Genomic DNA, 26,157 nt, shown 5'->3' with positions numbered 1-26,157 from the left:
GTCCTGTGCCCTGCAATGCAGGAAATTTCTGCCTAATAATAATAATATTTATACCCCGCCCATCTGGCTGGGTTTCCCCAGCCACTCTGGGCGGCTTCCAACAGAATATTAAAATACAATAGTCTATGAAACATTAAAAGCTTCCCTAAACAGGGCTGCCTTCAGATGTCTTCTAAAAGTCTGGTAGTTGTTTTTGCACAAACCCTGAGATTTAAGAGCCTCGTGCTCTACCCACTGAGCAATCCATCCATCCAGTTCGTTTAGCTCTCTGGGATTTTCAGGCAGAGTGGGGTCTCCACCCCTTACCTGGAGACACCGAGATTGAACCCGAGGCCAGCATGTGACACTTGCGCTCTTACCGCTGACTTAAATCGAGAATGATTTTCACGTTAAATGCTGTTAAAAAAAAACCAAAACACAATTTATTCAATTGGAAAATGAGGGTTTTGGCAACTGGGGCGTTAAAAAAACTGTACAACTGTTTGACAAAGGAAGCAGTTCTCTAACTCCTAGAGGTGTGTCCCCCACGTTGGGACACCAACAGCACCCTCCACAGGGCAAGATCCGTAGCAGGAACAACAGGGTCTCGCTAGCCTTGGTGGAAACGGGCTCCAGGTGTAATGACAATCCGTCCGTACGGTTCTGCTTGCTCCAGGTGTACGAACTGGGCTGCAGCCAGCACTGGGGAGGAGCGGAGGAAAAGAAAAGAAGCAGGTGTTGAGCAGTAACTCATTATTCTTTATTGCATACAAACGTAAAAGGAGACTTCCTGGATCAGGCCCCATGGCCCATTGAGTCCAGTGTAACGGTGGCCAAACAGGCCTGGGTGAAATCCACTAGCAGGATCTGGGCACAAGAGCGCATACTCCCTTCCCCTCCTGCGTTTTCCAGAAACGTATGCAGAAGCACCGCTGCCTCCAGCTGTTTGTTCATATTTATTACTCAATAAATTTATTTATGCCTCCGTTCCATCGCTTAAGCGCAAGATTTCCCAAGGCAATTGAAGATACAAAAAGAACATTACAGTCATACCTCATGTTACGTTTGCTTCAGGATGCACATTTTCAGGTTGCATCCCACGGCGACCTGGAAGTACTGGAAAGAGTTACTTCCGGGTTTTGCCGCTTGTGCATGCGCAGACGGACAAAATGACCGCATGCGCAGAAGCGTCGAATTGCGACCTGCGCAGATGCGGGTTGTGTTCTTTTCAGGTTGTGAACGGGCCTCCGGAACGGATCCCATTCGCAACCAGAGGTACCACTGTATTTACTTAGAAGTAATACAATAAGAAAGGGACGCGGGTGGCGCTGTGGGTTAAACCACAGAGCCTAGGACTTGCCGATCAGAAGGTCGGCGGTTCGAATCCCCGCGTCAGGGTGAGCTCCCGTTCTTTAATCCCTGCTCCTGCCAACCTAGCAGTTCAAAAGCACATCAAAGTGCGAGTAGATAAATAGGTACCGCTCTGGCGGGAAGGTAAACGGCGTTTCTGTGCACTGCTCTGGTTTGCCAGAAGCGGCTTAGTCATGCTGGCCACATGACCCGGAAGCTGTACGCCGGCTCCCTTGGCCAGTAAAGCGAGATGAGCGCCGCAACCCCAGAGTCTGCCACGACTGGACCTAATGGTCAGGTCCTTTAATACAATAAGAAGGGGGCGGATCCTACCTCGCTCAGCTAAAAGATGAACACCCAACAAAGGCTCGATATGACATGACTCTACCCTCCACCCCAAATGCCTGCAAGGATAGGACCATCACACCAGTTTGAAAATATATAAGGTTGGGGGCTGGGAGAAGGGAAAGCGCTTCTGCCAAAGGAAGCGACTCTGCTCTCGACCCTCTTGCAGAAACTTGCAAGCCCAGCGTTGGCTGAGAGTTCTTAGGTGACCTGTTTGCCTCCTGTAGTGGGTTTAACAGTCAATCCTTTATTTTATCCAGGGAACTTTGGGAACTGCAGCTAGGAGTCTTCTAATAAATCTCTGCAAACTGCAGTTACCAGGATTCTCTGGGATAAGCAATGATGCTTTAAAGTGGTATGATTCTGGCTTTAAATGTTATGGTGCAGGGAAACCCGAAATACACAGCAAAATATCCAGACACTCTTCATATGAGAAACTGGCCTTCCCCACAAACTCCCTTTTTGGTGTTTTGCTTGGCCCTCCCTGCTCCAGAAAAAGTTGTGTTTAAAAAGGACAGCCACATCTCTTGTGCACACACATTGAATTTCCATTACCTACCCAAACATGTGAAGAAAAACCGGCTGGCAACACCCCGTGAAGCTGCCCGGGGCAGGAGCTGGTCAAATTCTGTGACTCCGGCCTGTTCTAGTTTGGCAGCGATCAACCTGCAAGAATAGGAAACAGGAAGCACGGCCTACAGGGGTCCCTTCTGTTACCAGGGAAATGGGAGCTGGACATTGCCAAACCATTCACTCACAGACATATCACACACAGGCAGTTCCCTGCCTTTTCACCTGTCAACCCTAATCCTCTGGTGTGAAATAGAAAATAACAGCAACCTATCGGCGGTTTGAATCCCCGTGACAGGGTGAGCTCCCGTTGCTCGGTCCCTGCTCCTGCCAACCTAGCAGTTCGAAAGCACACCAGTGCAAGTAGACAAATAGGTACCGCTCTGGCGGGAAGGTAAATGGTGTTTCCGTGCGCTGCTCTGGTTCGCCAGAAGCGGCTTAGTCATGCTGGACACATGACCCGGAAGCTGTACACCAGCTCCCTCGGCCAGTAAAGCGAGTTGAGCGCCGCAACCCCAGAGTCGTCCGCAACTGGACTTAATGGTCAGGGGTCCCTTTACCTTTTTTTGCTTGGGAAAGAGGAAGGAAACAGCCCCTGAGGCCTCACCTTCGCACATAGTCCACCGTGATCATGTTCTTATCCAAGGGCAGCTCAAAACTTATTTCCGGGAGCTCAGGAACGATGGGCAGAGCCGCTTCCTCTGGTTCCAGGAGTACCCTGTGGGAAGAGGAAAGGGGGGAGTGGAAGAGAAGAGGGTCGCCCCTTCCCCACGGAGGCAGAGACTTGCCCAGGGAAGAGAAGCGAATAATAATAATAATAATAATTTATACCCCGCACTCCCCAGCCAAGACCGGGCTCAAGGCAGCTAACACCAAATATAAAACAATTGATTGAAATACAGCTTAAAAATAAAATTAAAATACAGAAAACAGCATTCTTAGAGAAACCAAAGACTGGAACTGAGGGAAGTCGGGGGGTGGGGGTGGGTGGGTTTTGTGTCGGGGGGGAGGGAGGAAAAATGGGGGGGGAACAAGGATGATATGCTTTTGGATAATATGTCTTGTTATAATTTTGAATAATTAAAAATAAAATAAAATACATCAAAACATTAAAATGCAGCCTCATTTCAGTGGAAACTCAATCAAAAACTTTTTTGGGGAAGAAGGGCAATCAGGCCTCTCACCTCTCCTCTGCTACCACAAAACTCGGCCGAGATTCTTCTTCAGTCGTCTCGAGGGAAATCTCTGCAAGGGGGAACGGAAAGAGATAACTGGCAGCCACGTAATACCTGCTTTCGCCTTTGCAAGGAGCCAGCATTTTAGTGTGGCGGCACCTTTGGAACTCCCTGCCCATTGACTTCCCTGTTGCAGCCTTTTTGGCGCCTGCTAAAAGCAGGTTTATTCAGACCACTCTGCCCAGAAGCTTAGAAAAGCTGACAGGATCCGGCGGGTGATCCACTCCACCTCTGTTCAAGTGATCCGTCTGATGACTGGGGAGAGGGGAATTCGCACCCTGCACTGGGGCACCTGGCTGTCCTGTCCGGTTCGACACCGTCAGAGCACTGTGTCGCAGGGGGTTGGGCTAGATGACCCTCGTGCCCCTTCTAACTCTACAATCCCGTGGTTATTTTTCTCGCCGTTTTGCTTCCGCCCTCAAAGCTGGAGGAGAGCGGAAGCTCCTGTCTTTGCTCGCCTGCTCACCTGACGAGCCGACAGGCGGGATGCTTGGCTCCTCAGCTGCTCGGAGCTCCTGCAAAAGAGGGGAAATTGGGGCTGAGCCCCTGGGAGGCAGAGAACTCCCCAATATATTGCCTTCTGCAATACAAGAGTCAAGGTGTGCTCTCCTGCACTAATTAAAACAGAGGGACACGGGTGGCGCTGTGGGTTAAACCACAGAGCCTAGGACTTGCCGATCAGAAGGTCGACGGTTCGAATCCCCGCGATGGGGTGAGCTCCCGTTGCTCGGTCCCTGCTCCTGCCAACCTAGCAGTTCGAAAGCACGTCAAAGTGCAAGTAGATAAATAGGTACTGCTCTGGCAGGAAGGTAAACGGTTCTGGTTTGCCAGAAGCGGCTTAGTCATGCTGGCCACATGACCTGGAAGCTGTACACCGGCTCCCTCGGCCAATAAAGCGAGATGAGCGCCGCAACCCCAGAGTCAGCCATGACTAGACCTAATGGTCAGGGGCCCCTTTACCTTTACTATTTAAGACATGTGGTCCATGTTCTTATTATGCATGCGTGTCTATCTCATGCACTTAAGAACATTCCTTTTATTTATGACAACATAGAATTCTTATAATTCTATTCTGAATAAAGCTTTTTATAGGGCGCAACTGGGGATGAGCTTATGGAACCAAGGGGCGGCAGACCACAAAAGCTTGGGAACCGCCGAGTCTTTTTAAAAATTTTATTTATTTATTCGGTTTTTCAAATTTAAATTTTACAACCTCATAAGCAACATACATCGTAAAAACAAGATTCCAAAGAATCTCCTGGACTTCTCTCCTCCCCTTTGTGGGTCCTATTGTGAGTCATTTCCTCCTGCGTCTTTTTTTAATAATCCAAATCTTTTACATCACCGTTATATCCAAAATTCACCACTAAATGACAAGTGATACTCCAATCCTACTAACGATTTTAACCATGCGTAGGCAAACTAAGGCCTGGGGGCCAGATCCGGCCCAATTGCCTTCTAAATCCGGCCTGCAGACGGTCCAGGAATAGGCCTGTTTTTACATGAGTAGAATGTGTCCCTTTATTTAAAATGCATCTCTGGGTTATTTGTGGGGCATAGGAATTCGTTCATTCCCCCCCCCCCAAAAAAACCCCCAAAACATAGTCGGGCCACCCACAAGGTCTGAGAGACAGTGGACCGGCCCCCTGCTGAAAAAGGTTGCTGACCCCTGGTTTTAACTGTCTACAATGTTTTCCAAGATAAATTATAAATTGTCCCCATTCCTTATTAAAACGTTGGTCTTGCGGATTCCTGATTCTTCCGGCCATTTTTGCCATTTCGGCATGATCCATCAACTTGACCTGCCATTCATCTCTGGTCGGGAGTCTTAATGCTTTTCAACCTCCATCAAACGCCCCGTGGGTTTCCAGACCCTTACCTCCAGCTCACTGGGAACCTCGGCCTTCTGCACTTCCTCCTCCTCCTCCCTCCTCCTCCGCGTTTCCTCTGCTGCTCGCTTCCTGGCATAGTCTACGCGCTGGCGGTTGGCGCAGCGGGCCCAGAGGGCCTGGAGGGTGGGGTGCAGCCATCCTAGGACCAGGAAACGAGGGGGCGAAGGGAACAGTTAAAATTCAGGGTGTGTGTGGAAAGGGAGGTGTGCAGCAGGGGGCTCTATCCTGCCTGAAAGCAGGGGCCTGTCTCATGTTATTATGCAGAGATAAATGGGTCGGTGGCAGTGGAAAAGCCTTTCCCAGTTTCTGCAAACAGCAGGAACAGCCTCGCACCTCCTGCCTTGGCCGGGGTGGGGGGGTGGGGGGCTCCCAGAAGCCATTGCACATCAGCCCCACACAGCCCCCACACAGTCAGGGATGACAAGAACTAGAGTGGTCCCTTGGTTCTCAAAAACGCCTTGGTACTCAAACAACCTGGAACCCAAACACTGCAAACCCGGAAGTAAGTGTTCCGGTTTGCAAACTTTTCTCGGAAGCCGAACGTGCTCCGTTTTGAGTGTTACGTTGGAGTCTGTCTGTTTTTTCTATTTGTTTTGCCTTTTTGTTTTTGTGGCTCTTTTCGTGACTGCGTGGAACCCAGTTCAGCTACTGATTGATTGTGTGACTGCAGTACATTGTTTATTGTGTTCATTTTATGGGCCAATGGTCTCGTTAGGTAGTAAAATTCAAGTTTAAATTGCTGTTTGAGGGGTTGTTTTTAAAAGTCTGGAACGGATCGATCCGTTTTGCATTACAGTCGTACCTCGGGTTAAGTACTTAATTCGTTCTGGAGGTCCGTTCTTAACCTGAAACTGTTCTTAACCTGAAGCAACACTTTAGCTAATGGGGGCCTCCTGCTGCCGCTGCACCACCAGAGCACGATTTCTGTTCTCATCCTGAAGCAAAGTTCTTAACCCCAGGTACTATTTCTGGGTTAGCGGAATCTGTAACCTGAAGTATATGTAACCTGAAGCGTATGTAACGCGAGGTACCACTGTACTTTCTATGGGAAGGTGAGCCTTGGTTTTGGAACGCTTTGGTTTTGGAACGGACTTCCGGAACGGATTAAGTTTGAGAACCAAGGTACCACTGTATAGGGGGCATGTCCTGGTATCTGTTATCAAAAAAGGGCAAGTGATAAAAAATTTATCCAGCCTCTTCACACTGTTTTTCACCTTTCGGGGTTAAAATCTGCTTTTCCCTTTGAGCGAAGGGGCAAGGAACCAGCAATGCACCAGCAATGCACTCCCCTCTGGGGAGGGGGATATGGGGGAAGAGAGGGGTCCTCACCATAAGTTGGCGCTCCCAAGAGCTCCTCCGCAGTCTTCAACCTCTTCGGAGGCAGCAGTAGAGTCTCCTGAGAAGAGGAAAGCAGGAAATGGCATGGCAGGTGTCAATTAGGAGTGACCTGCCAAAGCCAAGATGATGCAGCAGTGAAGCCCCGCCCACCGCCCAGCACTGATTGGCCAGGACTGCTGTGATGCGGAATTATTGATCATCATTACGGTTATATAACAGATGGATAATGGTAAAAGGTGCAGCAAATTTGATCTTAAACCCATGTAGGGAGGGAAGGAGATCCGAAGGTTCAAAAGAACCTTGTATTTTAATGTTTGAAATGGTTATGTTAAAACTAATAAAAACTAATAAAAAATTGAAAGGAAAAAAAAAGGTTGCTGTGATGTCATGGAATGCCCACAAAGATTCCAACTTATCGGGGTTGGAGTCTTTCAGTCCAGTCACAAAGCTGAAATTTTGAACAGTCCAATTTCAAATGCCTTTTCCATTATTATTATTATTATTATTATTGTTATTATTATTATTATTATTATTGCACCAAGCCTCCAGTTTGCATACATAGCCTCGCTTTGCATAACTTGCTTTCCCCCCTGATTATTGTGTGGAGGGGCAAAGGATTCCGTGGGGCACTGCAACCTGGCCTCCTGCCCACTGCAAGCCTCCCCCTCTCAGCCCCACACTTTTCCCGGGGACTTAACACTCGCAAGCCTGTCTTTGTAGTCTTGAGGGCTAGAAACCTGATTTTTTTAAAAAAGGCAGCCTAGAATCACAGAGCTATAGAGCTGGAAGGGACCTTTTATATAAAAAAGAGAAGTTATGTTGTATGAATGTTGGAATTAATATGTTAAAAAATTAATAAAAACGTAAAAAATCGGAGCTTGGTGGGCACCCCAACGCTCACCAATTCTAACACCTACCAGGGGCTGGCACTGTCCCTGCGGATCCAAGATCTGCTTCTGGAAATCTTCCCGGGAAATCTGGGTCACCGGATCCAGGAAGCGCAGCTGCCTCCGCCGCCTGCCGGGCTGCAGAAAGGATGGCTCGTACGCAGGGAGCTGGAGCTGGGGAAGCACAAAAGAAATTTCCGGATGTTCTGCCGCGGCTCATTCCTAAACTCCCCAGGCTCTCGAGCGGCTGCCGCTTGGACCGACTCAGACCACTTGGCTCAGCATTGCAGACACGGGCTGGCAGCATCTCTCCGGGGCTCTGCGAAGGAAGCCTTTCCCCAGCCCAACTTGGAAAGGCTGAGATTTGAACCCAGAACCTCCCTGAACGTGAGGGAGACGCTCTGCCACTGAGCCGCAGCCTTTGTCTAAATTACGAACCTATTGGGAAGGTGGGGGGAAGCTGGCTTATAGTGAGTCAGATTCCTTGGTCCACCTAGATCATTACAGTCCGTACTGACAATCCAGAATGCGGCAGCTAGACTGGTGACTAGGAGCGGCCGCCGGGACCACATAACACCGGTCCTGAGAGATCCGCATTGGCTCCCAGGACGTTTCTGAGCACAATTCAAAGTGTTGGTGCTGACCTTGAAAGCCCTAAACGGCCTCAGCCTAGTATACCTGAAGGAATGTCTCCATCCCCATCGTTCTGCCCGGACACTGAGGTCCAGCGCCGAGGGCCTTCTGGCAGTTCCCTCCCTGTGAGAAGTCAGGTTACAGGGAAGCAGGCAGAGGGCCTTCTCAGTGGTGGCGCCCGCCCTTCAGATGTGAAGGAAATAAGCAGCTATCTTATCTTTAAAAGACATCTGAAGGCAGCCCTGTTCAGGGAAGTTTTAAATATTTAAATATTGTTTTTAACACTTGATTTGGAGCTGCCCAGAGTGGCTGGGGAAACTCAGCCAGATGGGCGGGGTATAAATAAATTATGATGATGACGACAGGGTTTCAGATGCTGGTCTTGAACCCGAGGGGTTCTGCACTGAGCCAGAGGGTACCGGCCCCCTCCCAGCTCTCAGTTGGAAGTCTGGCCCTCCTTCCCCGCCTCCCTTCCTCTTACCTTGGGGCTCGGAGGGGAGCGTTGCTTCAGCTGGGGGCGGAGAGGGGTCAGTTGGGGAGAAGGCAGCAATCTGGGTCGCTCTTGGAGGGGGGTCGCCTCTGCAGCAGAACCAGCAAGGGTTGGCGGTTAGAGAAAAGGGCAGGGAGAGGAGGGAAGAGGGTGCCAGATAACCAGCAGATTTCTCTGGGCTCGTCTCCCTCAATGGCCTTGGCAGGAGAGATAGGGGAGGCAGGGCCGCTTGCTTCCCCTTTGCTGAGACACCAGGCCCCTCCGGCCCCCAGCCGGTCCTTATTAAGAACAAAGGTCTTAGAACTGGTCCCTGAGTTTGACTTCTTCCTCTTCCCTCCCTGATCCTTTCGCCTTGTGTGTCGTGTAAGCGCCCCTTTGTGTCTAGCCCAGCAGGGTCCTTGTGCTCTTGGCCAGCCTTCACCCGCTGCTCCCTCCCGTGCCCAGCGCCCCACTAATAAAAATAAAAATAAAAATAAAAATAATTTTTTATTTATATCCTGCCCTCCGCAGGCAAAGCCAGGCTCAGGGCGGCTAACAACAATAAAATAATACAACATTCTAAAATCATTTCATTATAAAATTAATTCAAATCAAATTAATGGCAACCATTGGGCTAGAGTTCTGTGGGGATTGCCAAAGGAGGGAGTCAGGCTGTGCCCTGGCAAAAGGCCTGGTGGAACAGCTCTGTCTTGCAGGCCCTGCAGAAAGATGTCAAGTCCCGCAGGGCCCTTGTCTCTTGTGACAGAGCGTTCCACCAGATCGGAGCCACGGCCGAAAAAGCCCTGGCTCTGGTTAAGGCCAGCCTAAGCTCTCTGTGGCCCGGGACCTCCAAGATGTTTTTGTTTGAAGACCATAAGTTCCTCCATGGGACATACCAGGAGAGGTGGCCCTGTAGGTACGAGGGTCCTAGGCCGTATAGGGGTTTAAAGGTTAAAACCAGCACCTTAAACCTGATCCTGTACTCCACCGGGAGCCAGTGCAGCTGGTATAGCACCAGGTGAATGTGATCTTGCAGCGAGGACCCCGTAAGGAGTCTCGCCACGGCATTCTGCACCCGCTGAAGTTTCTGGGTCAGTCTCAAGGGCAGCCCCACGTAGAGCGAGTTACAATAATCCAGTCTGGAGGTGACCGTCGCGTGGATCACAGTGGCGAGGTCAGGGCGAGAGAGGTAAGGAGCCAACTGCTTAGCTTGGCGGAGATGGAAAAATGCCGACTAACCTGAAGGCAGCAGAGGGGGTTCTCCTGCGAGCTGAATCTTCTCCGTCAACAGAGATTCTCCTACTTCCCTCGCAGCAGACGGCTCCTCCCCAACCCTGTGGAACAAGAAATATGGCCAGGTTCCTTTTTGTTGACGGTGGCAGAAATTGTTTCTTTTAAACTCCTCATGGCACAATTCACACACCGGATTGGGCACCACAAACTGCAAAGACTTGTGGGAAATGGCCTTTGTTAGAATCCAAGGGGCCACCACAGGAAGGACCCTGATGTGTTCATTGTCGCCGATAGTCATGTGGGATGTCTATGATACATTACAGAGGGAGAAGCGTTTGTGGGGTGGGAGAGAAGGTCATTGCCCCAAGGAGACTGCAAACTAGATTTCAATGAGACACAGGCATGGAACTAAGGCAGGCAGGACAACAACTTCTCCTAGTCTGGGGATATTGCTAATATGGTGGAATCCTAACTCCTGTTATCCACAGATGACAGGGCCAATGTCAGTGATGCTGGGAGCTTGGTACTCTATCCCTGGCATACACACACACACCCTTCTTGCGTTCCAAATTTTGACTCTGCTCAAACAGCTCCAGCAGGTTTTTTTAAAAGACTATGTGCCTGCCAAACCTGTTTGACCTTAACAGGATACAGCGATCCTTCTTCCAAACCAATTTTATTCAGTGTTTACTTTTGTGGAGTTTCACACTTGCAATTTATTTATTTATTTGCTTTGAGTTACCTATTGAAAAGAGAAAAGAAACAAGCTAAACACCCTTCTCCAACTCTGCCGTTTTGCCCAACTTGAAGGCAGATTTCAGATCTAAATAATTATAGTAAAGTTTGTATAACCACATGAACACAACTCTAATTCCCCTGCCTATTTTTTCCTAAACCCAAAGCCCCACAATGTTGCATCTTCTCCCACTATGGGACTTGTTCCACCCAGTCTTACGATGCTCTAGAGTTTGATGCTCTAGCAAAAAAATAAGGGTCGTGTACCTCTGCCTCCAACAGACCTCTGTGCCCCACCTGCCTGCCCCAGTCCATCTTCTTCACCCTGACACAAACATGAAGCTCAGAATCTGAGACCCAGAAGCCCAAAACCCCCCTCTTTATGTTATTTACTGAGTTGAATAGGATCCAAAATGCAGCAGTCTGATTGGTCCTAGAACAATGGGATTCAGAATGCAGCAGTCTGATTGGTCCTAGAACAATAGGATTCAGAATGCAGCAGTCTGATTGGTCCTAGAATAATAGGATTCAGAATGCAGCAGTCTGATTGGTCCTAGAACAATAGGACCCAGAATGCAGCAGTCTGATTGGTCCACAGGAGCCACCCAATCCAGCTCCAGGTGGAAGTGAATCAGCAACCTGATTGGCCTACAGGTGAATCCCGGAATTAGCCAATCACATGGGGCCCATTGTGTAAATAATGTATATAAAGCAGACAATTCTGGGGGAACTTCCATTCCTCCTCACCACTATGAGCTGAATAAAGAGCATGAAATCCACTCTCGACTCTGAGTATATTTCACTTTACCTTGTGGGAGGCGACAGCCCAGCGGAGACCAACAGCTCTTGTTCTCTGACTCCCTCGGCAGACTCTGGGAAAGGAGAGAGAGGCAAAAGGAGAGATGAGAGGCCTGTTGGGTCCAAAGAGAAGCAAAGGGGGAAATCGGCTGGCTGTAACAGCCGGGGACGTCCTCTGGGATCTGGTAGTGCCAAACACAGAGGTGGAAGATCAATGAGTGCCTTCTATTTATTTCCCATAACTTTGGTTATGGAGGTGTTATAGAAATTCTAAGGTCTCTCATATATAATATATATATGTGTGTGTATAATAAACGTTCACAAGTGTACAAGGCAAGCACATACCGTATTTTTCGCTGTATAAGACTCACTTTCCCCCTCCTAAAAAGTAAGGGGAAATGTGTGTGTGTCTTATGGAGAGAATGCAGGCTGCGCAGCTATCCCAGAAGCCAGAACAGCAAGAGGGATCGTTGCGCAGCTCTCCCTCTTGCTGTTCTGGCTTCAGCGAAAGCAGCGCAAAGCCTCTCCAACAACATTTGATTCAGAATATTTTTTCCTTGTTTTCCTCCTCTAAAAACTAGGTGCGTCTTATAGTGCGAAAAATACGGTACATAAGTATATAAACCACGTCTGAAATAGTACAGGAGAACAATCCTGAATACATTTTGACTCTTCCTGTAACCTCAAATATTCTCCCCATTGTCTCTTTGCTCACAAAACCTGACTCTGTCTCTTGGCTCCCTCATCTCATTCTCCTCCTTCAGCTTCTGCCTCTGATTCCGGAGTTCTCTCTGTCACAGGCTCTCCCCGCTCACAAAGTCCTGTTCTTTCTTCACCCTCTGACCACTCATCGTCGTCCCACCACCATTCCCCGGGCTCTGAGCCTTCTTCCCTCCCTGACCCCCTACCATTTCTCCTCGTTCAACCAGTCCATGTCACTTAGTTGCCCCTTGCAGAACTCAGCAGGGAGGACAATGGGGAGAAAAAGCAAGAACCAGTTGGATCTCTGACTCCCCCTACTGTTGGCCTCCCTGCATTCCACCCAATGGGCACCAGCCACAATAAAACTCAGGGATTGAACCTTCCTGCCTGCAAATTGTGTGATCTGCCACTGAGCCACAAGCTCCCTACCCACGGATCTCAGGGAGCGAAAGGGGCGACTAGAAGAGGAGGAGACGATCCCTAAGGACGGACAGGTCTCTGGCCTTCCCAATTTGTGGATTATAATGCATTGTGTCCTTGGAAGAGGACAGACACGCAGATCAGATCAGTCTGGCCTCTCCCTCGTCTGCTCACCTTCTGCTCGCCTCTTTCTGGAGGAAACCCGGCGAGGCTTCTCTTCCCCGGACACCAGAAACTCCCCTTGATCCATCAGCATGTCGATTTCCTGGACTGTGATTTCAGGCAGGTCTCGCTCGCCCTGCGGGGGGTGGGAAAAAGGAAGATGGCGACACAGGTCTCGTGGAAATAAACTCACGGCCTCTGCTGTGTATCTGCCACCCTCTAACCCAGGGGTGTGGGAACACTGCTCTGATCGAGGGCCGGACAACCTTTCAGGGGCCACATGGTGGCAGTGGGCGGGGCCTGGGGAGAAAGCGGGTGGAGCGGCAAATATAATTTCGGCTAGTTTCTAGAGACATACCCTTTGGGCTGCTACCATTCATCTGGACAAGCGAGAGGCCTCATCAGAGTTACACATCCCGGCCAGGCAAAAAACAAGTTTTAAAAGGGCACCTCAGCACTTGATGAGACAGCCATTGTTAATGGCAGGCAGAGTATTCTTGTGCTCAGGAAATAAGTTTTGAAGGATGGGTTTTTACGTATTTAGAACCACAGAATCATAAAGTTGGAAGGGGAACGGAGGTTTAATATAGTCCAGCCCCCTGCAACGCAGCTGTCCTGCACAGGGATCAAACCCACAAACTTGGCACTATCAGCTCAGTACTGAATTTAAAGCAGGATAATAATAATAATAATAATAATAATAATAATAATAATAATAATAATAAATTTTATTTATACCCCGCCCTCCCCAGCCAAGACTGGGCTCAGGGCAGCTAACACCCGATATAAAAACAAATTGATTGAAAGACAACTTAAAAACAAGATTAAAATACAAGATTACGGTAAACATTAAAATATTAAAATACTGCCTCATTTCAATGGGAACTCAGATCAAAAACTTTTTTGGCGATGAAAACGTCAAGTCTTCACCAAGGCTAACTTTCCAGACTGGTCCTACATGGGGCAGAAAAAAGCCAGGGAAGTCCCCAAATAGGAGTTCCATCACAGGAGAAAGGAAAAAGGAAAGAGGGGGAGGGGATCAAGTTGATTCCAAGCCGAAGGCCAGGCGGAACAACTCTGTCTTACAGCCCTGCAGAAAGAAATCAGATCCTGCAGGATCTGGTGAATGTGGAATAAATGAATGAAAATGAGTTTTATTCTTAGGGAAGGCGTGATGTGGATGACCATGCCTGCCTTAAGACCGATTCTGTGAACAAAAAGGTTCAAAGGAGCCCCAAGGAGGACTGCTTTGCAGAACTGTTTTATCTGCGTGTCTTGCAACCTGAGTTGCCGAGACAAAGCAAATGTTAGGACTCACAATCTTGACTCCCTTAAGAGGCTCTTTTCCTGGCTAATGTTACAATTAAGTAAAGAATGTGTTAGAAGTAGATTGTTAGCCTTGAAAGAGGGATGGATTTATAGTTTAGAGGCGACCCGGGATAATAAGGAGAAATAGCTGGTATAGTTTAAGAACTAGTAAACGGTAAAGGGACCCCTGACCATTAGGTCCAGTCGTGGCCGACTCTGGGGTTGCGGCGCTCATCTCGCTTTATTGGCTGAGGGAGCCGGCGTACAGCTTCTGGATCATGTGGCCAGAATGACTAAGCCGCTTCTGGCGAACCAGAGCAGCGCACGGAAATGCCATTCACCTTCCTGCCGGAGCAGTACCTATTCATCTACTTGCACTTTGACGTGCTTTCGAACTGCTAGGTTGGCAGGAGCAGGGACCGAGCAACGGGAGCTCACCCCGTTGCGGGGATTCGAACCGCCGACCTTCTGATCGGCAAGCCCTAGGCTCTGTGGTTTAACCCACAGTGCCACCTGCGTCCCTTTAAGAACTAGTACTCTTGCTCAAATGCTTCATGAACATTATAAAACACACCCCTATTGTAAAAACTGCTAATCTGAATGGACATGGGATTTGTGTTATTGTTAGGGGTACATGTGGGTGGATCGGGAAGCCTGTAAACCGCAGTTTCTTAACCAATAGGAATTGTAGGAGGGATATTTGAACGGTCTTAGGGTAGAAATGATCTGTGAAGTGAACTGGAATGTGAAATCCCCTCTTTCCAACAGGAGCTGGGAGGGTTTATTGCCTACAGCACTGTCTCGACCAACAATAAATCTGCTTATCGTGGTGTAGATTCCTTCTTTCAAAGAGAAATTTGAACCCCTCTAGGAAAGATCCCTGGGACAGATTTGTCCAACGGTGAACAATGGGGTTCAGGTCGGAATTCAAGAGGACAGTCAGAAATAACAAAAATAAAGGATGGCACAAATGGGAAATTTGTGGCAGGTCATTCTGAGATTACTGCTAAGCTGGCAATAATAATAATAATAATAATAATAATAATAATAATAATAATAATAATAATAATAATAATATATTATTTATACCCCGCCCATCTGGCTAGGCTTCCCCAGCCACTCTGGGCGGCTTCCAAAAAAAATATTAAAATACTGTAATACATCAAACATTAAAAGCTTCCCTAACCAGGGCTGCCTTCAGACGTCTTCTAAAAGTCTGGTAGTTGTTGTTCTCTTTGACATCTGGTGGGAGGGCGTTCCACAGGGCGGGTGCCACCACCGAGAAGGCCCTCTGCCTGGTTCCCTGTAACTTGGCTTCTCGCAGTGAGGGAACCGCCAGAAGGCCCTCGGTGCTGGATATCTGAATCCAGGCCTGGTGGTGATGAGTTTCTACAGAACCAAAAATGCTACCCTTAAAAATATCCATTCCCACCTTCCTGCCCAACACCCCTGACCTCCCAAAAGACAAAAACCTACTTCAATCTGCAGCAAAGTGATGGGTTCTGCCTCTTTGAGAGTGATGGTGTCCAGGGAGACTGTGATGGGCCGCTCTCCTTCGGAGCAAAAAGAATCGGGAAACAATTAGTACCTTAATTAATTCGCGCCCTGCCTTTCGGCCAAAAGCAAGGTGCCAAAGCAGTGCAATGCAAAAACAAGACAATGGTAGAAAACCGCCTTTTAAAAATGTCAAACAATAAAAACGCAGAAGTGATTCTTCTGAGCTGTCACGGCACCATTTTGTGCCAGCTGCCTTTGACACAGCTGCACAGGCAACTGAGACGGTTCTCTGACCTCAAGGAGCTTACAATCGAAAAGAGGTAGCGAGGACACAACACTCTTCTTATTTATTAGAACTGTATGCTGCCTGTTATGTACTAAGTTGAATAGGATCCAAAATGCAGCAGTCTGATTGGTCCTAGAACAATAGGATTTAGAATGCAGCAGTCTGATTGGTCCTAGAACAATAGGATTTAGAATGCAGCAGTCTGATTGGTCCTAGAACAATGCAGCAGTATGATTGGTCTGCAGGAGCCACCCAATCCAGCTCCAGGTGAAAGTGAATCCACAACCTGATTGGCCTACAGGAGAATTCCAGAATTAGCCAATCACGTGCGGCCCATTGTGTAAATAATGTATATAAAGCAGATACTTTGGGGAAACTTTGATTCCTCCTTCCACAATGAGCTGAATAAAGAGCATGAAATCCACTCTTGACTGAGTATATTTCACTGCCCTTCATCCAAAGATCACTGAGAGGTTCCCAACATAAAAATGCAAAACGAGAACACAAAATACATCTTACAAATACAAAAAAAAACCTATCACGATGCCTGTGTTTTCTTCCAATCTATTTTTTAAAAAAAGTAAAGCAGAGCACTAAACATCTTTTTCTCTCATTACTTTGAGGTCCAAATAACTTTCAGGATTCGTTTTATATTTAATGCTAGTACGCATCTACGTTTGCTTGCTTCCTTACTGTGGTTTGCCAAGGAAGGGGGAGAATCTGAGCAAATAATGTGCTACTTGCAGTTTTACTTTTTAATGCACCACTTAAAAAGATTTTTGTTTTTAAAAACACATTAATAAGCAATAAATAAAATAATCTGCTGCTACATGTACTTAACACCTTGGCTTAGGGTTGGGGAACGAGGCTGAAGAGGAGAAATCGGAGGCCGCAGAGAAAATGGGGATTGCAAAGAATTGGAGAACTGGAATCAACCCAGAGGTCATGTAGCCCAACCCCCTGAAATGTGGGAACGGTGGCTAATTTAGAGACGCCATTTTGAGGAAGGGAGCAAACAACCCATCTCAAAGGTACAAGGTGGGGTAACCAGGGCAGCAACTACCGTATTTTTCGCTCTATAAGACGCACCAGACCACAAGACGCACCTAGTTTTTGGAGGAGGAAACAAGAAAAAAAATATTCTGAATCTCAGAAGCCAGAACAGCAAGAGGGATCGCTGCGCAGTGAAAGCAGCAATCCCTCTTTCTGTTCTGGCTTCTGGGATAGCTGCGCAGCCTGCATTCGCTCCATAAGATGCACACGCATTTCCCCTTACTTTTTAGGAGGGAAAAAGTGAGTCTTATAGAGCAAAAAATACGGTATTTTCTTAACAAATCACAAACACTGGTTTTGCCCCACGGAGAAGCCATACTCTCCACTTGGAAAGACGGGATTCTGAAAGCACAAAATTTAGCAGCGGTTCCCGGGCTCCCAGTTTCTGACCCACCTGGCCTCTGGTCCCAGGGAGATGGAGGAAGGCGCTGCGGGGGGCTTCTTTCAGGGGTGGCTGTTTCCAGAATGGATCGGACCTGGGAAAGACGGAGGGGGGGAAAGCGGAATCTGACCCACTTCTCTCTGGTCCATAATTGCCAGGGAGCCACCAGCTACAGCTGAGAGACACAGAGCTCAGCGGGGAAGAGGAGGCTGGAGAGAGAAGCAGGACTCTGGCGCCACCTACTGTCCGGCTCCCTGCCTTACGCCCTACCAGCAGCCCCCCCAGCGCAGGACAAGAGCAGGGAGATGGGGGAAAAGGGTGCGAGGATGTCTTACATAGGGAATGGACATAGGGCTGGGGAGCACCGGCTCCATCATCCCGAAAAATGGATCGGGAGCTTCCTCTAGGATTTCCATGATGGCCAGCTGGTTGGGGAGCAGCAACCCTGGCCTGCGGTTAGGAGAAGCAGAAAGAAAAGGTTAGACTTATTAAGAAGGGACTGGAAAGGGAATCAGTTACTCACTAAGGGAGAGTGGCTATGTAAGCCTCAGAATACTTAGAATTAGCCAAATTGACAGACACAATAAGACAAAAACCAAAAAGTGAAGTAAAAAAAGAATGGGAGTGCCCAAATGAATACCTCAAAAGTCAAGGTTCGAGGGCAGAAATCTGGCTGAGTCTGGAATAACCTTGTGAAGTGAAAGGATATGAAAGAAGGATTTATATCTAGATGTTAGGATAGAGATGATAAAGAAAACAGGAAGACACAATGAGAGATAAAGGAGGTGCTGTGGGATTGGTGGAAGTCAGTGTCTTGTTATTGTTGTTTTAGTGTTTATAATATTAACTTGTAAGATATTGATTTGTTTTTTGTTGTTGTTGCTTTCTTTAGTTTTCAAATGTTGATTTTTGTGTGTTGTGTATTGTTATTTTTTGATATCTTTCGTGTTGTTGTTGTGTGGAAAATACAAATAAAATTTATATATATCAGAAAAAAGAAGCAAGGGACTTCTTTGCCCCTGCCCCCAAACCTACTCTGATATTTTCCCTATATGCCTCAGGTACCGGTATCTGGGTAGCCCCCCCGCAACAATCCAAAAGGAGATCTGCTCGCCCAAGGATCACTCAGGAGTCCCAAGGCCAAGCAGATATGAAAACTCTGCAGCTGCCCCCCAAACCCGCCCCAAGTGGCGAATGCGAATCACTCACTGCTCCAGGTCTGTCAGGTCAATGCGGATCTGCTGCCGGGCCCGGTTGAGGTGTTCCAAGATGTGCTGGATTTCCTCTGAAAATGGCAGGGTGGGGAGGCAGAAGGGGAGTCAGCCAGACTCAGGAGAACCACCTCTCCGCCCGCCCGCCCCCAAGCCATTCATTTCATTCATTCAAAGCCTTTGTGGCTTACTTTTTTTTTAGCCAGGAAAGCTCGGAGAGCAACTTACAAGCCAATATTATACGTAGCACACAGGCAGACCCTGCCCCTCAGGTCCGAAATCCAAACAAGCGACAGCACGGAAGGTAAGGAGGAGGGTGAGGGATGAGGAAAGCGAGCGTGCTCAAGCAGCCATTTCTTTCATATCGAAAGCCTCTTGTAATGTCAGTTGCTAAGGGGTTTGGGGTGTGTCCCCCTGACCTTTCGGTAGACTTGGGAGGAAAACGCACTGCGTATGGAGGGAATTAGGGACGCGGGTGGCGCTGTGGGTTAAACCACAGAGCCTAGAACTTGCCAATCAGAAGGTCGGCGGTTCAAATCCCCGCGACGGGGTGAGCTCCCGTTGCTCGGTCCCTGCTCCTGCCCACCTAGCAGTTCAAAAGCACGTCAAAGTGCAAGTAGATAAATAGGTACCGCTCCGGCGGGAAGGTAAACGGCGTTTCCGTGCGATGCTCTGGTTCGCCAGAAGCGGCTTAGTCCTGCTGGCCACATGACCCGGAAGCTGTACGCCGGCTCCCTCGACCAGTAAAGCGAGATGAGCGCCGCAACCCCAGAGTCGGCCACGACTGGACCTAATGGTCAGGGGTCCCTTTACCTTTATGAAGGGAATTATGTATGTATGTCATAGGTTTAGCTACGGGTGCAGAGAGTTGGAACAGGTGACCCCTTCCAACTGTACAATTCTGTGATTCTGCGGAATGCATTTGAAAATATAAAAGAGAGGAAAAGAAAAGGCCTGGAAGAAGGAGCAGAAAGGGACAAACGGGGGTGGGGGTTGGTTTGGAAAAGGTCATACCCACAAGGTACTGGCACTGACGGGTGTAGACGCGGACGACCCCAAACTGCAGCTGAGCGGAGAGGTAGAGCGAGAAGCGAGGTTTGGGAGCCCCAGGCACGGGAGGCGGAACCTGGACGAGGATGAAGGCCATGATCTCCTCGCTGAAACAGGAGGGAAACGAGAGGCGTCACCCACACAGCACCCGAATGGTCTGCACTCGGCTCTGGATGCAATGCACGCCCGCAGGATCAGGCCAATGGCCCAACTCCTCCAGCATCCTTTCCTCCCTGCAGCCAGGCGGATGCCTCACACAGTATACAGTGGTACCTCGGGTTAAGTACTTAATTTGTTCCGGAGGTCCGTTCTTAACCTGAAACTGTTCTTAACCGGAAGCACCACTTTAACTAATGGGGCCTCTTACTGCCGCTGCGCCTCCACAGCACAATTTCTGTTCTCATCCTGAAGCAAAGTTCTTAACCTGAAGCACTATTTCTGGGTTAGCGGAGTCTGTAACCTGAAGCGTATGTAACCTGAGGTACCACTGTATCGCTATACAGTGGTACCTCAGTTTAAGAACAGCCCTATTTACGAACTACAGTGGTACCTCAGGTTACAGACGCTTCAGGTTACAGACTCCGCTAACCCAGAAATAGTACCTCGGGTTAAGAACTTTGCTTCAGGATGAGAATAGAAATCGCCCAGCAGCAGCGGGAGGCCCCATTAGCTAAAGTGGTACCTCAAGTTAAGAGCAGTTTCAGGTTAATAACGGACCTCCAGAACGAATTAAGTTCTTAACCCGAGGTACCACTGTATTCGGTATATGAACTCCGCAAAACCAGAAGTAGTGTCCCGGTTTGCGAACTTTACCGCGGTTTAAGAACGGAAGCCGAACAGTGGAAGGGCACCAGCAATGGGAGGCCTCATTAGGGAAAGCGCGCCTCGGTTTAAGAAGGGTTTAATCAGTTCCGGAAGTGCGTTCCAAAACCAAAGCGTTCCAAAACCAAGGTGCGCTTTTCCCATAGAAAGTAATGCAAAACGGATTAATCCGTTCTAGACTTTGGAACCCTTAAACAGCAATTTAACATGAGTTTTACAATCTAACGAGACCATTGATCCATAAAATGAAAGCAAGAAACAATGTGCTGCAGTCACACAATCAATCAATCAGTAGCTGAACCGGGTTCCACACAGTCACAAAAACAGAACAAAAAGAGCCGCAAAAACAAAAACGCAAAATAAATAGCAAAAACAGACAGAACTCAGCATAACACTGAAAATGGAAGTGTGGCACTCAAAACGGAAGTGTAACACTCAAAACGGAGTTTGCAGACCAGAACATATACTTCCGGGTTTGCAGTGTTTGGGTTCCAAGTTGTTTGAGTACCAAGGCATTTGAGAACCAAGGTACCACTCTATTGGCAGAAGTTAGCCACAGGTTTATCTTTCCAGTGCCTCAACACCAGTCTTTTGGCCATAGCAAAGGCACAACAAATCCATTTATGTTTATCCAGAAGCAGGCACCCGGCTGCCACCCACCATCCTTTCACCAGTCCTAATTTATATACCCATTTTCACTGTTCAAAACCCTAATCCTGCGGAAAGCCATATAATTAGATTTTAATTTGATCCTGACCTGTTTTTAGGAGGCAATTTAATTATTGTTTGATTTTATACCAATGTTATATATTTGATGTTAGCCGCCCTGAGCCCAGTCTTGGCCGGGGAGGGCAGGATAAAAATAAAAGTTTGTTGTAGTTCTTGCTTCTTCCATCCCTCATTTGTGCTTCTACTCACCAGGTTCTTGGGACATTGACTTTCAGGTACTCCCGTTTCAAGAGTTTGGCTGCCCCAGTTGCTGCCAACCTGGGAAAGAGATGGAAGAACCATCAATTGGGGTGGGGGCAAGCAGGCAGCTGCCAGCACCTTGCACTGCGCCCCATCCACACTCTCAGAGCAAAGTCCTTACCAGATCGTAGCAAAACATCCTGTATGACGTTGCAACACATTTGGGTAATAGAACATTCTGGAATGGAGAGTTTCCCTTTTCTAGTATTGAGGTTCTGAGTCTTCTAGATGCTTCTGATCTCTTGGGAGGGAGTGCTTTTCCTCTGCAAATTATTGCCCGGTTATCTCTCAAGAGTAAAAGGACCCCCTTTTCCCAATTTATTAATGGCCCAACTGAGCGGCAAAACGTTGAGAAATCAGTCGATCCTTCAGACCTCACAAACTCAATGACTCACCGCTGGAGGCAAAAGATTATGATGGGGCCTGTTCTTTCCTAAAACTAATTTGGGATAATTTTATCACAAAGCCAACGGCCGTGCCAGTTTGATTCCCAAATCTGATTAATTAAGGGAGATGAGATGGTAAGCAGCGAACTGCCAGGAATGAGAGCTGTGTTTGCTGGTGAGTTTAATGAAAGACAGTTTGATGACAAGAGAAAGATGAAGAGAATAAGCAGACAAAGGGATTTTAATCTATTAGAGGATGTGCCATTTAGTGACAATATTCGTTCAAATGGTGAGTTGTGAGGTGTAATCTCAAAATTCTCTAGAAATCTATTAGTAAGTTCATACCAAATGTATAAAATGTATGGTGCGGGGGTGGGGGGGTGGGGATAGCTAAATTCCCAACTGATCACACAATTAAGAATATTTTTTAATGGGAAGCAAATAAAGAATATTAGCTAGGAATACTAGCACAGATAATGATGAACAGAAGCTGGAAAAAATAATAAGCACGTAACAAGCAGGGATTCACCTCCCAGACCATTAAATGTTGAAGCAATAATTCATTGACCACCATTAAACATATCTAATTATGGTAATCAGAAGTCTATGAACAGTTAAAACTAGGATGATAAAAGAGAACCCAGAAATTAAAGAGGGTTTAGCAACCCTGTGTGCTTTTAATAAACAAGGTAGTCATAAAAATATTTCTGAGTGGCTAATTACAGAATGAGATGTGATTAATACTTATAGTAATTGGGCATGGATTGTTTTAAAAGAAACTACCGTACATATCGGTTAGGGGGGGATGAGGTGGGAAGAAAGGCTTGGGGGTTTTTGGTTTTGTCTGGCTAAGATAAGCTTGAATTTTTATTTTAAGAAATAGCAGTGAGAACTAAGAAATAGTGGCAATTATTAAATAATTCCAAACACTAAATGAAGACCTAGTAAATTAATTGGGCTGCAAATAAAATAATTAAACAGGGGGTTACTTGGACTGAGCACCACTGGCTGCTACTGTTAATAAAAGCCAGTGATTCTAAAAGGAGAATGTGCTAAAAATTAGAAATAAAAACGGACAGTGTAACCAGGCAGCCACCCTCAACCCTCTGCAGCCACTGGCCAGGATCAAAGTGAGAGACTCAGGCAACAGCCTTGTCAATAAACGAAACACCTGCGACCAATCCCTGCTGTTTCCTGACGTTCTGACCAATGAAAACATCTCCCTCTTTTAACTATTTCGACCAATCACTGCAGGCGAAGCCTGCGAACACTTCTATCCAAGCTTGGAGACACGTTCTTCGCCTCTCTCCAGTTCCAACCAATCAAATCTCTTTGTTTCCTCTTCTCTTGACCAGCCCCCCTCGTATTACGTTGCAGAGTTCTAACCAATCAAATCGCTACGCTGCGCTTGGCCTGTTCAGATGCGCATCTCATTACCCCGCCCATGTCCTCAATTCCTTGCCCTGAACTGAGCTAGTCCAATGGGCAGGCTCCTGACGGAGTTCTAGCCAATAAGATCGACGCAAGGACCTCCTCCTTTAAGAAACTGTTTACCTTGTTTATTGAATTTCTCTTTGCCTGTCAACTCACCTATTGCCCAAGCCTGGCCAATGAAATCAAAGCACGTGACCGGAATACTGTCCAATCATGGAGAAGGGGCAGTTTTCCCGCCAAATTAAGTTCTAGGTCCCTTTTCTCTTCAGAAATTCCAGACACAATTAATGTATCAGTTAATTGGAGCCTGGTAGTCTCCATATATGTCTCTGTATATACCAAAATCACTCACCCTAAGACTGCAGAATTATCAGCAAATAAAGGCAATTAAAGCCCCAGGCAGGCCTCTTGGGCCCCTAATTCTCTCACAGCTTGGCCTAACTTGCAAGGTTGTTGTGAGGGCAAAGGGGAACAGGAGGAAAACCAAGTTTAGTCACCCCAACACAGAAATAGGATGTAATAAATCACCAAGAGTTTTCTGAGTTGGGGGGATTTTGCATTTATTTAGTTTAACTCCCAGCCCAAAAAGAGTTTTGAACCCTTTACAAGAGTGTTCACGTATCAATATTAGAGTGTATTCATCAGCACCAAAAATGGAACTGCGGCACAATATGTGTTAATGGATAATTAAAACGTAATGGTCACTAAACTGACAGGTTTCTTTAAAAAAATTGCAGATCAGTTGCCAGAAAAATAAGGGCAAGGTCTCCTCAATTATTTTAAGGTGATTGATTGATTTCACTCTCTGTTTTGTCCAGCTAGGGTTGAAGGAAGGTGAGGACAGGTGACCTCACCTAGGCCCAAAGTCACACCCCCCCACCAAAGCAGGCTCAAAGCTTCTCAAAGCTTTTCAAAATCATTTTCTCAGCAGCTAAGCATCAGAAAAATTCTGCTCTGCTGTAACAAAGGTAGAGAACAGTCCATTGTTTCTCAGGCCTTTCTCATGCCTTCTGGCCTTGCTAAAGAACCACATTGCAACTTGCTTTCTGTCCGGGAACCATGCCAGAACAAGAGATTGAAACATATCTGAACACTCTGAAACCCCTTTCCTGGGAAGGGCGCCAAGAGTCCACAATAGTCCCAAGACAGCTTTCTGTTCATGCTCAGAGGAACTCATGGGGCAGGACTCTGGAAGGAGGAGAAAGGAGGAGGGAACTGGAAAGGGGTATATATGCTTGTGCACAGGACTGTGAACTTCGTGCATGCTTTTTGTGACTTATCACACTTGCTCCTTCTACCAGTTCATGGATGGTAGAAATAAAAGCCTTTTCTCCGAAACTATTCCTTGAGTGTCTGTTGGCTCCCACTTCCCTTTCCCAGGCGCAATATTTTTCCCACCTGATGGCGAAGCCTCATAAGGCAACAGGGTAATGGAAAAAAAGAGCAGCTTCAGATTACTGTTGGGGTTTTTTTAAAGGCTCCTCAGGGTTACCATCTAAAAGGAATATGGATTGAGAGGGAGGAGGAAATAAGCAAACTGGGTTTCAAGTTTTTACGTACAGATTGTTCTAATTGGCCAGGCAGCTTTTTGCACTGCACTCCTGGCCTTGCCAAAAAACGAAAAAACGGCAGCAGCCGGAGAGGGGTAATCAGGGCCCATTCACACTGCTGAGAGCAAATCCTCTCCCGAAAGTGCTTGTCCATCATACAGACTTCTGTTTATAACTTTAGGAACTGGTTCTTCCCCTCCCCTCCTTCCTGCATTTTAGGGGGTTGGACTAGATGACCCACAGGGACCCTTCCAACTCTACAATCCCTTCCCCATCCTGTTTTCCTTTTGTGCCTTGCCTTTTGGGTTATCGTTTTAAGCGACTGAAGGTTGTGCAAGCCAAGAATGGGATGAAAATACCCCAGATAAATAAGAAATACAACTTCAGCCCTCAAGTCCTGTTTGCAGACGCCCCGCTTGGGCGCTATGGAGAACAGGATGCCAGAATAGATACCCTTTTGGTCTTGATCCAGCAGAGTTATCTGAAACAAAAACCGCTGACGCCCTTAGGATCCCTTTGTTGTTGTTGTTGTTGTTGTTTTAAATGGTGGGAGACACAAAACACTGGAAGCCTGGGGTAGCAATGAGAGTGTAATAAACGAAAATCTGCCCTTATTCCCTTATGGGGGACACAAGAGTCCTTTGCAGGTTCTCAATCGGTCGGAGAAAATAACAGAGGCCAACCAGAGATTATTGAGAAGCAAAGCAGCTAGTATGCCTGATCTTTATTGAACTGTTGCAACAGGGTGCCCCCTTCACACGCAGGAGCAGGACCCAGAACCCAGGTGTGCCCGCCCTTATATAGACATTTTAAATTGCCAGCCTTGGAGTCCATGACCACCCCCAGACACATCATACCTACATCACAGAAAGGGCGGTCCACAGCAGAAATCTGAGTGCCTTGTTTACCTCCTGTCTGGCAGGTTACCTGTTAATGCTTACTTGATTGGATACCCTGGGGAGCCTGGCTAGTCTTTTGTAATGATAAATACTTAGTTCCTGAGCCAGGTCACAGGCTCACCCTATTCATACGCAGACATACCCTTAAGACAGGATTTGTGAAGGAAAAGACAATGGGGAGGCTTTTCCATTTGACTTTGCAGAGAAATCATATGGTCAGTTTGGGAGTCAAAACGGTTTCAGGGCTGTTTTCCTGTGCTGCTTCAGACGTGGTATATATATTTATGTATGTGTTTGCTTGGTACATTTATGATGTTGAGGGAGGAGTTGTGGTGGTAACCTGAGTGTCTTGTCACCTGGCTAGTTCCTCCTTTCCCCCCTCCCCATGAGTCACTTCCAGGAGACAAAGGGGAGTTTGCAGTTTCCTGCCCCCAGAGGGAAGATCTGATCATTGTCCTTTGTTCCAATCCGTGCTGAATCCACTCCCATATGCAAATTCTTTGTGATCTTGATGGTCTTCTGTCTAGGACCATCAGGGTTGGCATAGCAACTGGGCAGGGCT

General features: G+C 47.4%; 1 protein-coding gene across 1 annotated transcript; it reads right to left on the bottom strand.

Annotated features, from left to right (window-relative positions):
- Positions 1-407: 407 nt before the first annotated feature.
- Positions 408-22,630, bottom strand: REC8 (REC8 meiotic recombination protein). Its single transcript, XM_053360469.1, has 19 exons — positions 21,448-22,630; positions 21,276-21,344; positions 19,500-19,642; positions 18,484-18,559; positions 17,610-17,724; positions 17,287-17,368; positions 15,533-15,609; positions 12,761-12,884; positions 11,475-11,538; positions 9,938-10,032; positions 8,711-8,808; positions 7,627-7,770; positions 6,701-6,767; positions 5,359-5,510; positions 3,946-3,994; positions 3,429-3,489; positions 2,852-2,962; positions 2,234-2,340; positions 408-681 (listed from the first exon to the last, which is right to left on the bottom strand). The coding sequence occupies exons 1-19, from the start codon at positions 21,501-21,503 to the stop codon at positions 590-592; spliced, it is 1,782 nt and encodes a 593-aa protein (XP_053216444.1). The 5' UTR covers positions 21,504-22,630; the 3' UTR covers positions 408-589.
- Between the last annotated feature and the right edge of the window lie 3,527 nt (positions 22,631-26,157).

Source organism: Podarcis raffonei, chromosome 13 (assembly GCF_027172205.1).
Source record: "Podarcis raffonei isolate rPodRaf1 chromosome 13, rPodRaf1.pri, whole genome shotgun sequence".
Lineage (NCBI taxonomy): Eukaryota > Metazoa > Chordata > Lepidosauria > Squamata > Lacertidae > Podarcis > Podarcis raffonei.
The sequence above is the reverse complement of the archived record's forward strand: the minus strand, read 5'-3'. Positions and strand labels throughout refer to the sequence as shown.